At 36.8% G+C, this 12539-nt stretch overlaps 1 protein-coding gene across 4 annotated transcripts in view; it reads right to left on the bottom strand.

Annotated features, from left to right (window-relative positions):
- CCDC186 (coiled-coil domain containing 186) overlaps positions 1-12539 on the bottom strand; it is a 39191-nt gene that overhangs the window by 8293 nt on the left and 18359 nt on the right. For all 4 annotated transcript variants that reach the window (XR_008733818.1, XM_055720144.1, XM_055720145.1 and 1 more), the window contains 10 exons: positions 11404-11530; positions 8897-9025; positions 7798-8010; positions 7025-7144; positions 6374-6478; positions 5933-6031; positions 5098-5184; positions 4165-4307; positions 967-1222; positions 100-289 (listed from right to left, as the gene is read on the bottom strand). Coding sequence is in view for 3 of the 4 variants with exons in the window: in XM_055720144.1 (XP_055576119.1) it covers positions 100-289; positions 967-1222; positions 4165-4307; positions 5098-5184; positions 5933-6031; positions 6374-6478; positions 7025-7144; positions 7798-8010; positions 8897-9025; positions 11404-11530 (1469 nt within the window). In the remaining variant the exon portion in view is untranslated. The remainder of the gene's footprint in view (positions 1-99; positions 290-966; positions 1223-4164; positions 4308-5097; positions 5185-5932; positions 6032-6373; positions 6479-7024; positions 7145-7797; positions 8011-8896; positions 9026-11403; positions 11531-12539) is intronic.

The raw sequence follows: 12539 nt of genomic DNA, 5'->3' as shown, positions 1-12539 counted from the left end.
AAACAGTGCACATACGCAGACAGGACCTCAGTCTCTACCAGACACTGTGAGGGGGCTTACAGATGGGGCTGACTCATTATATCGGAAAATAATTTCAACCTAGCTGAAGTTGTTTTGTGAGATCCTTCAGGTTTGCTGCATGCTTGCGCTTCTGGGTAGCCAGTTCATCTTTCAGTTCATCCACATGGGTCTTCAGCGCTGTCAATTCTTTCTGCTCTGAAGCTAGCTGAGCCTGTAGCGTCTCGACCTCTAGCTTTCGCTGATCTTCCTCCTTCTGTAACTTGGTGGCCTGAAATTGCAGTCTTATTTTCAGTCACATTGAAAAAAACTTCAGCCTGACGATAAAATATGCTCAACAGCCCTAACTTTTCCATAACTTAACTGCTAGTAAGTTAAAATCCCCGAGCTTTTAACCTAAGAATCATTCACATTTTACATTACGTTAAGACTAAATATTACCACTGCAAATGAGTATGCGGCACAATGCAATGCTGCAGTAAGACTCCTGAACTACCTCCAGAACATCTACATGATACAGCAGAGCCATACAGAGCTGTACAGTGCAGTCGTATTACCTTCCATGACACACTAAGTTTATTAAAAATTACATTTATCTCATAGTACAAACAGGATCTAAGAGACAGTTTACAGTAATAAATTTCACAGCCAAATTACAACCTTTTGATTGTTTCAATGACAGTTGCACAGAGGACAACTCTGTATTCCCAGAAAGGCAGGAAGAGCAAAACAGTAATACTCTCCCATTCCAGGGCAGCGTGCCTCAGGATTTCTTGCGCCTTAGAAATGTGACATGTTCACATCCCGCTGCTATTATCCGATCAAACTGGCAAACTCAATAAGAAACTGCAGTCAAGTAAGTAAAGACACAAGGTGGAATTAATGTGCCACATCTTTGTCAGTACCAGACATCTTACTAGTGCAAAGAACACTATGCACACTACTCACCAGATCATCTTTACACCGTTGAACACATTCCAGCTGATTCTGCAGCTCTCTTTCACTGTAAGAAAGCTTATCCAACTGGGTCTGTAAGGAATTGTTCTCAGACTGAAGCTGTGCATTCTTACTGGTTAATTTTTCAGTGAATATCAACAGCTCAGATTCTCTTTTCCGGCTACCTTCAATGTCCTTCTGAAGATCAGCAACCAGAGAATTGAAACCATCTACTTCTTCCTTTAAAGCACTGATTTCTTGTTCATCTCTGTCAAAACAATTGTATCTTGTTAGGGATAACCTGAGATTACAGATATGAAATCTTACTGAAATAAAAGCATTCAGGACAGGACCAAACAGGCAGAGGAACAATTAATGACCCTGGGGCATCTGTTAGTCACTGGATCATTTTAAATGCCATGGGAGTTTGCAGATTCCATTTCATGACATGTTGCAGTGCTGAAGTGACGGATATCTGTACCCTAGAGAAGGACATGCAGCCATTAGCTTCTTCAAGGAAGACCATCTCTCTGTATTCAACTTCACGAGCTTCTGTATAATAAAAACCCTCAAAACCAGATCCCGTAGATAAGAGGAAGGTCTGCAAGCCCAAAGGTTGTCGTTCTGTGAAAGGATTTATCTTTAAGAGACGCAGAAATACTCCAGGTTTTGAGCTTCTCCAGGACAGCAGTATGGTGACTTCTCAAACACCCTTATCTGCGCAGTGCAGCTCCAGTTCAAAGGACCTGTCTTACTCTACTATCCCTCCCTCCCCCAATTCTCCTTAAAACAAGTTCTTGTTTCTACCGAAGCACTCACATTTGCAGACTTTTGATTTACCACTTGCAATCCATTTGAGAAGGCTGTATCTTCAGTTGTGATCAACATTCTAAGAAAGTGATTCAAAGTAATTCCAAAACTAAGTAGCTGTTTAAAAAGTTACAGACTAAAAATGTCCTCCTCTTATTTGCTCCTGCATTATTATTTCCTTAGTTCTTCAATCATAGGATTTTCTACACCCTTTTAAAACCTTACCTTCCGACACCTGCAGAAAACCCCAACTCTCTCACTGAGAGCATATATATTTGAATTTTAAAATAAAATTAAAGTTATACAAAGCAAGGGCACACATCCCCTTTAACTCCCTATCAGACAGTATAATTACCAGGTGGCTCAATTCACTTTAAATCAACAAACCTGTATCAACGTGTTTCTTCAAGCAGAGGTGGGGCTCAGGCAACCCAAATTATTAATAACTCTGAAAACTGTAATTTTGCAAAACTGAGTAACTGAATTCTACTAGAACTGGAAGTTATATGCTTCCAGCTACCAAAATGAGAAGTTCATGTGGTTAACAACAACAGAAGTTAGCTAGCATTGCATTACTAGAATATAACATCAAATATATAGCATCCTGCCTTTACAGACTTTTTTAGGGTAATTCCACTTTTCAGAAGCCTTAAGACTGATTTTTTTCAGCCATTTACAATGCAAAATATCTCACTTATAGTTCCCATCTAAAAACCTACACCACAAGGTTATGCTTGTATTTCACATTTCCAAATATGTTGTTTCATTATGACAGCAGAAATCTCTAGTCAATAGGGTTGAACCAGACAAAATTAGATATTCAGACCATCCTAAAAGACCGCTAGCTTTATCCTTAAAATACTCCAATGAAGGAGACCAGGCAACACTGAAGGTAATCAGTATCCAGCTCAACCATAAAGTTCTTACCAGCATTCAACCTAAAATCATCTCTCCTGCAAAAATCCCTATTTTTATCCTTCTTCCAGTGAACAAGGATAGCCAAACATTCCCTTTATAATAGCTTTTTATATATTTAAGGACAACTCAATTCCAACTTTTCCTTAAAGAAACCTCTCCCTTCCTCTGTTCTTTTCTCATAAAGAAAACACAAAAGGTTGTGTGAATTAAGATGAAATTCCTTCCATTTGCTTCCAAGAAAATGAAAGGCAGTAAGTTTGTTTATTCTACACAACAATAGGAAAAAAGAGAGGTCAAGATTCCAGGATTTCCCTTTCATAGATAACGGGAATTTACTGGTTCAAGTTTTAAATCTCTGGTTGAGATTCCACAGCTTTATCAAACATTTTGAGGAGTACTGGAAACATGTTAAAGTAATTCTAAAAGAGAAATACAAGACAATATGAAACTTGATGTAGGGATAATAAGTGTTGTATGGGAAGGATACTTAATAAAAAATGTCTATCCAAATTGAATGGGAATGAGACACATATTTAAGCATGTCTCAATTACTGAGAGGAAAAGATAACTGGAAAAACACATTTGTAGTTTCACACTGCCATCACAGTCATTTTAACTCATTTGGCAAGATCCCAAGTGAAAAATAACTGTTATTGATCAAAGCGTAAGCTTCAGCTGTGTCTAACATATCGCAGTTTCCCTAGAAAGGCTGATGACACGGTGCCAATACAGCTGACCAGCACAGAGCAAATGGAAAATGCTTCATTCTTTAAACCCTGAGGAAGGCATGTAATCACCAAAATATTTTTCAATTTTAAGTAAGAACTGTTTACAAGCACAGAAGGGACATGTGGGTGGTTAATGGATCAGTGAAATGGATAGCATTTGTATATTCTAGTCCATATGCACCATATAGAAACATGACTATGCTCAGACACTTCTGAAGTGCTCACAAACCTAATTTTCTGAGATTATTTCCCTCACATTCTTAAATGAGCAAGCTTTGACACAGCAGAATTAATTCCAGTCCATTAGAAATACAACTGCTCCCTACCATCTGAATACAGCATGTCAGATATGTTGAATCCTTTTTGTTAAATGCTTTAACTCATCCTTCGCAATTTTGAAGCAATCTGTCTTTCCAGTTTAGTTGCTTTTCCCCAATCTTTCAATAAAATAAGCACTGGACAGACACCTAGAAGATGTAATTTCCTATAAAGTATGCCAGAAAGCAAGCACTTCCTATTCTAATAATGAAAGACATTGAATTACATTTATCAGCCTCAATCCCCTTGTTTTATAAGTAGCCACCAAGGTTATCTCCAGTACTAACAATATTGATTTAGATTAGAAACACATTTAAGTTAGGACAGGGTTTCTTCAGATTACAATACATTTTAAAGCATCAATAATTTCAATAAAGAAAAATTTTCCACATGCCAGCTAATCTTTTAAATCATTCCTCAAAGTGCACAGCTGTACCTCTGATGTTGATCCTGCAGACAATCTACAGTTTTGACTCTGTCCAGCAAATTCTGAATTTCAGTTTTCTGTCTATTAATGATTTCTTTATACTTGGATAATTCATCTTCTGTTCTTAAACGCTCATCCTCTAGACACTTCACCTAAATAGAAAAAGAAACGGAAACTATTAATCCTCCGAAACTTCAGAACTAAATTATTCTGATCAAACGTCTGGACCGTTGTACAAAGCTCCTGTGTTATTTTTGGCAGTTCCAAGTAGCTTAGGACAATATCCCAAGTATTTCAGATCAAATACAGTACGAAAAATAAACAGATAAAAAAAAGGAAAAAAATTATCAACCAAGCGTGATTAATATTACTTTTGTCCAAAGACTTAAAAAGTTGCCAGTCTAATGGACCAGGATCCAAAGACATTACCTTTCCCCAGTTACCAGGTCAATCCCTTATTATGTCTTCCTCCCTTTTTCTAAGGTCCTATTGAGTTAAATCCTGCTCTGGATAGAGGGACTGGCATCCTAATCTATTAGACCGTTCAGAAGTTATGGCTAACATATACTCCTTTACCAGAGATCACATGTATGAACCCTACAAAACTAGTTTCACAGGTAGAAAAAGTTTGGAAAATGAAAAATACTTCTAAAATTACTGAATTTACAAGATATTTACTAAAATGTTTCTCAACTTTTCAGTAAAGTGAGGTGCATACCATGAAACAAAACATCATTGTACTATGGATCAACAGAAACTTCCTAAGAAAGGCTACCCAGAGTCAAGTTACTTATCCCTTCTAGTGTCACGCCAGCCAGTCTCTAATCACACTTCGTATCCCGAAAGAAGTAAAAATACAATTAACAGATTGAATACAGTCTTGTTCCAAACCCCAACACCATGCCTTTAGCCTCCACTGCAATCCAACACAGCACACATTACCTTCGTTCTCAGTGTTCGAAGTTCATCCATGCCTTCTTTAAATGTTCTCTTCAAGTCTTCCAGTTCTTTTATTTTCGCATGATGAACCTTTTTAAAGAGTGAGAAGCTTCTTGAGAAATCTAAATGGACAGTGGCATCCCCTGGGATGTCAAAAAACATCTAGGCCAATGCAGGCCACCGCAACAGCTGAGCAGGCTTAAGGCAGGTACCCTAGAGGTTTGTTTCACTTATTCAAAAAGCAAAGCAAAGCCTAAAAGCTTCATTATTCTCAGAAGAACTGAGAACAAAAGTGAGATTATGCACTCTGGTTTTAGGTGTACAAATCTACACTGCAACAGCCCCTGGGGAAAGTTCCAGGCAAACTGACACTTGGTTAACTGAAGATGGCACAGGAGCTGTGAGCAGGTATTAAATCATTAGAGAATTTAGCTTTTGGGCTAGTGAATCCCTACACAGAACAGAGACTGCTCCCTGTCTCTCCTTGCCATGTAGCTTGGCAAAATACTTGTCAGAGAAAGGCCTGCCTATCGTCTGAATTTGTGCTCTAAATTACAGCAACTTCGTGTTTATAAATGAAAGAGCAGTTATTTCACTCTCATCATATCACACTTGTCCCATAACTTCGTTTTTAAAAACTGAATCCAAGGTAATAGCTAAAAACATCCTCCAAAAAGCAGGGCTGGAGGCAAATACCTTGGATGTAGTACTAGGCACAAAGAAAAATGTTTGGCAAAAATTGTAAGCAGCTTAAAGTAAGATTCTCAAAATTGAAAACTCATGGCATTCTTAACTATTAGGTTGCCAACTGTGTTGCCTCCACACACCATGCATTTACCTCTAGGTGATCAGACTTCTCCTGAATTTGTTTCTCTAGTTCTCCTTTAGTTACTCGGAGTTTTGCATCCAATTCATTTGATTTAATTTCTTCTGACTCCTAAAAGGAATTGAAGAAATGTAAACAGAGTTTTAGAGTTTTACACTCTCCTTTCTAGTTTTACGAGCCTGAAGACAGCTTTTCACATAACTGAGTCTTTGCTGTAGGTACATATCTAATAATTCTGAACATGTCAAGAAAGACACACATCCCCCGCATGCTAATAGACACGTTTTCCCTTTTATTTAACAATTTTCCAAATAAATAAATCAGTGACTAGTCATCTCAGTTTTGTAGCTCTCACAGGCTAATTCTTCCTTGCTACAGCTTAAGATAGAAAGGGAGGAAAAAGAAGACTCAGATGCTAAACACTAATTTCACCTCCTAAGAAAATGTGCCTACTTGATAGGTTTTTATCATTTCTTGGCAGTTTTTCCTTATCTGGTCCGCTTCTTCTTTTGCTTCAGTTAATTTTGTCATTGCATCTTTGAGGCGTTCTTTGGTTTCCTACAAAGACAGTAATAAATAATGGGTTAAACCTATTTATCCAACTTAATCTGGGAAAAAAACTTTTATGACTAGGAAAGTTTCCTATTTCAGTCTGGAAAGAATTAATGAAAAAAAGAAATCAGCATTATTTTTCCTCTTGCTTCCATTCAACTGTTTATGCAATTTCGTTTGTACCAACAAGGAAAGCACAACAAAAGGATTTCTTGGTTATGTGCCATGCTCATTTTCAGATGATAGATTTAACTCCATCACATAAAAACTAAAGTCGACAGTTAATTCACACAAAAAACACAAATAAAGTTTCTCACCAGATAAAACAGAATCCCCCCCAGACATCCTCCCCTCACATCCTTTCAACATTTCCATTTCAGTATCAGTATCTTCAGTATCTCTAAGAGCACTATTCTGACTTTTGCTGCAGGTATATTCAAATTAAACAAAGAACACTTCAGAACCAGATTTTAATACTATATATAAATAGTATAGCAACTACATTCCTCTGACTACATTTTGATGTCATGATACCAGTACCACTTCACTAACCTTGTGTGAATCCACTTCTGTTTTCAATTTGTTCTGAGCCCATTTTACTTTAATAACATGAGAGTTGATTTCTTCTTTCAATTTTTCTATTTCTCTGTTGAGTCGAGTGGCTTCACCGTCCTAAGAAGATTTCGTAACTTTTATTTTATGAATTTAGATCATCCAGTGCTTCTGCAACAAGACTGCTGTTCAAGTGTCAAATGCAGAAGGTTTATTCCTTAATGTCTGGATTTTGCAAAAGCTGAAACACCTGGATAATTTAAGAGTTTGGTGGAAATCTCTTACTGGCTTCTAAAAAAAGAATGACATTTTTTTTAATTGGATCTGAAAAATTCTGTTGCTTTATTACCAATTTTCAGCAGTACAAAAGAGAAAATACAGAGTGAAAACACAGAAAAACAACAAAAAAAGACTGCAATAATTTAATGCCATTACAGCCTTTAACAAAATAAAAATACCAAACAAGCTAGAAATTCCCTTAAAATCTAGGCATCTGCAATTTAGTAAAAAAAAAAAAAAAAAAAAAAAAAAAGGCACCTAATGTTTCACAAACTAGTATTCAAGGAACTATTAAAAGGAACTTCAAAAAGAGGACAATGAGAACTCAGTAACTTCTTCCCCTTCCCTTGGTGGAAAGAGATTTTCATAGCTACACAGCAAAACCAAACGAAAACGGGTTTCTTTCACCAAGTGCAAAACCAAACAAGGGATAAGGTTGTTCTGATAGTGCTTTTAATCATTCACTCAAGACATACAGCAATACTTAAGAGTACCTTAGTTTCAAAGAGCTGGTGCAATCTTCCTTTTTCCTGAGAAAGTTGTTTGATTTTATTAGTATGCTTTTCTATTTCTTTGTTTGCATCTCTCACTCTTCTCTCAAGTATCTCCTTTTCCTTTCGGAGGTCAAGTGCCTCCTTCTCCCCTCGGACGTATTTCATCACCATTGTTTCCTTTTCATGGCGTGCTTCTTCACATTTCTTGTTTGCCTTGAAAAATAATAAAATAGAATAAATCAATCTTGCATTTCATAATTAGATTTTATAAAACATTACTGGCTATTTTCAATAGTGTAGTACAGTAGCATAACAAAGTAGGACTCAAAAAAGACTAACATTAGATCCCACTTAAGTAGTGGAATTAATCATACTTTAACAGTAAATACATAGCTTTGCAGCTGAACATCTCAAATGAGGTATCAATACGTTAGTAATCTGGAATATAATTTGTTGTTTCAGAAGGAAAGAAGTGTATTTGCCAAGTTTTAGTAACAAAATCATTTCACAAATAAGCAGCACCAGTCATCTGTCTTCCCTCATCCACATGTCAACTGCACAATCATTATCCCGTGACTTATTTTTACAGATCACCCTCATCCAGTGCCTACAAAGTCTGCTTAAAAAGATAAAAAAATAAAAATCATACACTGGGCTTTAGAATTCATACAACAGAGAAAATACTTGGCATTATATGACATGAAGAAGAAAAAAAAAATCATCTCAGTTCTCAGTTATACACAAGACAAAATAAGAGCTCTGTGCTGGAGTTGAGAAAAATATTAGGATTTGTAATAGCCTGTCTGAAAAAACCTGCTGCCAGCTTTTATCTCCTTTTGAATCAATATCAGCTTACAGGCAAGGAAAATGAGATTTCCTTGAGGGCTGAATTCCACACATACAAACATTATCAGTGTTAACAGCTATTTAGCAATCAACTGATGCCAGCTACAAAAATACATAGATAAATGCATGATAGTAGTTCCAGTTTTGGAAAATTTTGCCTTACCTAGTGATCTAACAACTGAGGCTTCATGCTTCCTACAAGAACTAAGTTTGTTCATAAGATATTCAGTAAACAACAGTATTTCCATAATACCTGTTCCATTCGGAAAGCCATCTCTTTATGCAACTGCTGAATAGCATTTTTGGCTGCTGCATCTTGAGTTAAAAGTTTGTCTTTACTAGCTTTCACTTCTTTATTAAGCTCTTCCATTCTTGCTTCCAACTAAAAGACAACATACGATATAATTATAGGAAAAATAAGACTTTGGTCATATTTTGTACAGGCAGGAACATTTCACACAAAATTAGATACTTCAACAGATTTTAACCTGTATTTTACACTTGTCAAGCTGCAACTATCCATATCAGCATCTAGATTTGCATTACAGTACAAGCACGAAAGATGTCAATTCTTATCATCAATGAGACTGAAGATGCATCAAATCAAGTATAACATGAGGCACAGGAACTTAGCACACAAAAACTTAGACTAACAGCAAATGCTGAGGCGCCAGAGCAGTGCTGGCTATCCAGAGCTGCTTCACCTGCCACCCTTCTGTTGCTATCCCTGTGCCATATCCTCCACCATACCAACAAAGCAGCCGTGTAGCAATACTGAAATGGACTAGAAATTAATTCACTGGAAAAATAACTCCAGAAATAAGAGGTGCTTAGTCATTGTGCTGGCACTTTTTTTAGCAGCCTAGTGAACCAAGTCAGAGACCTGATCCAGCTGAAGAATGACTACCAGTGTTCAACTGGAGCACTTCCCAGAGCGTGTTCACTGCACAGCCATGCAAGTCCAGGACAAGGAACAGCAACACTAGTACGAGAGCAAGTGATGGCTACATAAGCTGTCACACTACCCAAAGGTTGTTCAAATTCTATCGTAACGACTATCCCTTTGTTCCATGGGAAAGCCAGTCACCAAGGTTATTTTGGTTGGGTTTTGTTTGGTTTGGGGTGTATGTGTAAAAAAGTACAAGATCTCAGAGTCAGTTTTTTTGTGCCATTCCAAACCGCTACATAAAAGGCAAGAACAACCTAAAATACTTCTGCTACCACACAATGAATTGATCGCAAACACACCCTGTTCAACTTGGCAAATGAATCATTTCCCATAAAAAACCCCCAGGTTTTACACATACAAGCATGCATGCATACAGTTATGGGCACAGCTAAGCTTTCCTTTACTTGAAAGCTACCAGAAAACACTAAATCAGAAACTGTAACAATAAAACACTTGCATCGCAAATGGAAAAACTCAAGTGTTTCACTGCAATGTATCTTGCCACTCAAGGTGCTATCCAACTACAATATAGAAGTATTACACTCCAAACCAGTGTTTTCTGAAATCATTTGCAAGCATGTAATACCACAGAACCTACTTATCTGACCAGAAAGCAAAACAAATTCCCTCACAATTTTTCCCCCACCCCCCCAGGATGGGATAAAGCAATTGCTGTGTGATACAGCACTGTATGAGTTCATGAAGCTATCACAGAAATGCACACAAGACAAAACAAGTAAGCTGCTCATTCTGACTTATTCAGGCATATGCAATTTTAATTTGTAACTTAAAAATAAGACTTTTCCATTCCATTTTCAATCACATCATGGATTTTCAAAGATTCTTTGATAATCAACCAAACAAACTTCTACATACGTGAATACATTTCTCTGGAACACTACAAGCCTGCCACACTGCAGAATAGATTTCTGTGCGATTGCAGAAACTGAGAGACCTGAGAACTAGGGCAGTATCACCAGTAGTCTGACAAACAGAAATTAGTATTTTAAATGCTATCTCTTGACAGATTTCTAAGCTGTAATCTATCATCAGTTTATAAAGCTGGCCAAGCAACTGTAGGAACATTAGTAGATAACTCTGTGTACAGGCAAGCAGCCATACGTGATGTGAACCTTTTCTTCCCACACTACCAATTCACACTCTATGTTCCTCTTTGGCCTGTCATGGTTTTAACAATTCACTGGGGAAATGCCTGTATATAGTAATGGACAATATCAAAATAATGTGCACGATGACAGTTAATATGCTCTACCCTTTACAGTTATTTCACATATTGTTAACATTTAACAACTGTAACTACACTCCCATCCACTTCTATTAGCAGATGAAACAGTTAACAGAAGATAAAGATTACAAATTAAGATCTTGATGTCTACACACAAGAAATAAATCATCCTATTAGGATAAAAGACTGAATGTGTCATTTCTTCATAAAATGGTCTAACAGGCCTTCCAACATACACTGTGTCCAGCAGGAAGCCAAGGTACACAAAACCCACTTACCAGGACAACCCATGAAATGGTAACTCTCTTCACTTGAAGAGAGACTTCCAGATACAAAACCCTCAAGTGATGTGAATCTAGAAAGTCAGTTTATCTAAAGACACTAAATGTTTTTAGCCAATGAGTATTTCTTGGAAAAGCAGATTTAGCCTCTTAAAAAGCTTAGGATATTAAGAACAGTCATTCCTTCCTTCTCCTCTACACTACCAAGGATGTCTTTATCAGTGGCAACAGTGACAACGCATACAGGTGACATACTAACCAGCACTTCTTTTTGTTATCTGTACCTGTTTAATAATGCTGAGGTGCTGCTTTTCTGTTTCTGTTCGTTTTTTCAACTCATCTTTTAAGTTGTCCTTCTCTGAGCAAATTTCCAAAATCAGTTCCTGATGTTTTTTATTTTCTTTAATCAATCTGTAAAAAAAAAAAAAAAAAAAAAAAAAGCAAAGTACATCAGTACGGGGGTTGGGGGGTTGGTTGGTTGGCTGCTTTTAATTTTGAGATATATGGGGTTTGCTCTTTGATCTGATAATATTATAGGGAGTTACAGCCAAAAACACTAATGAAATCTACAAAAGCCTTACAAAAGAATTCTCTTGTACATGTGAAACTTAATGCCTGACCAGTAAGCAGCATATTCCTTGTGAGAAAATTGTGAGAAAGTGTTTTGGGGTTGTTACGGTCCATGATGACATGAGTCATTTGGTACCTCTATGCAACTACAGAACTGTAAACGTTAATAATTTTAAAGAATTTGTAAGACAGTAACTTCAAGTCAAGATAGTTCCACCAGTCAAATATCTGAACACACACAGATGTTGTATTCATTTCATGGATTGCTCAGTGTAGCCCTTGAAGTTCACAACCTGGTAAGAAATGGAACCCTGATTTAAGTCCTGAGTGGGTACATAACTACAACAATGTCCATGCTCACAATCCTTAGGAAGTTAAATTTTTTAGCAATAGTTTGTTCTTTCACAGCTCATCTGTTTGAAGCCTGAGTTGAAGCTGACATGTATTTAGTTCGACCTTCCAACACTGCAATAGAAGATAGTTATACATAAAACTCAGAAGTTACATTGTCGGTATTGCTGTATAAACAAGAGTCTCAAATGTATTTAGATGTTTGAAGATACAGTTAGATGGTGGATATTCTAGACCACTATTTGCATGAATTTGTGGGAGGCTTGCAATTACCTGAACAAGATATTTAAATATCCCTTTACACATACACTATCATTTTTAGTTCCCCTTCTTTGAAAAAAAAAAATACTCTAAAAAAAACTAGTTTCCTAAATTACGATGAATTAAAAAACATCAGTGAAAGAGTGCTTAGCACTTCTGATATGTTTTCTAATCTATTGAAGAATATTCTGGGATTACAAATGAAATTCCTAATTCACACAGTTGCTGCTCACCTAGA

Source organism: Falco cherrug, chromosome 9 (genome assembly GCF_023634085.1).
Source record: "Falco cherrug isolate bFalChe1 chromosome 9, bFalChe1.pri, whole genome shotgun sequence".
Taxonomy (NCBI): Eukaryota; Metazoa; Chordata; class Aves; order Falconiformes; family Falconidae; genus Falco; species Falco cherrug.
The sequence above is the reverse complement of the archived record's forward strand: the minus strand, read 5'-3'. Positions and strand labels throughout refer to the sequence as shown.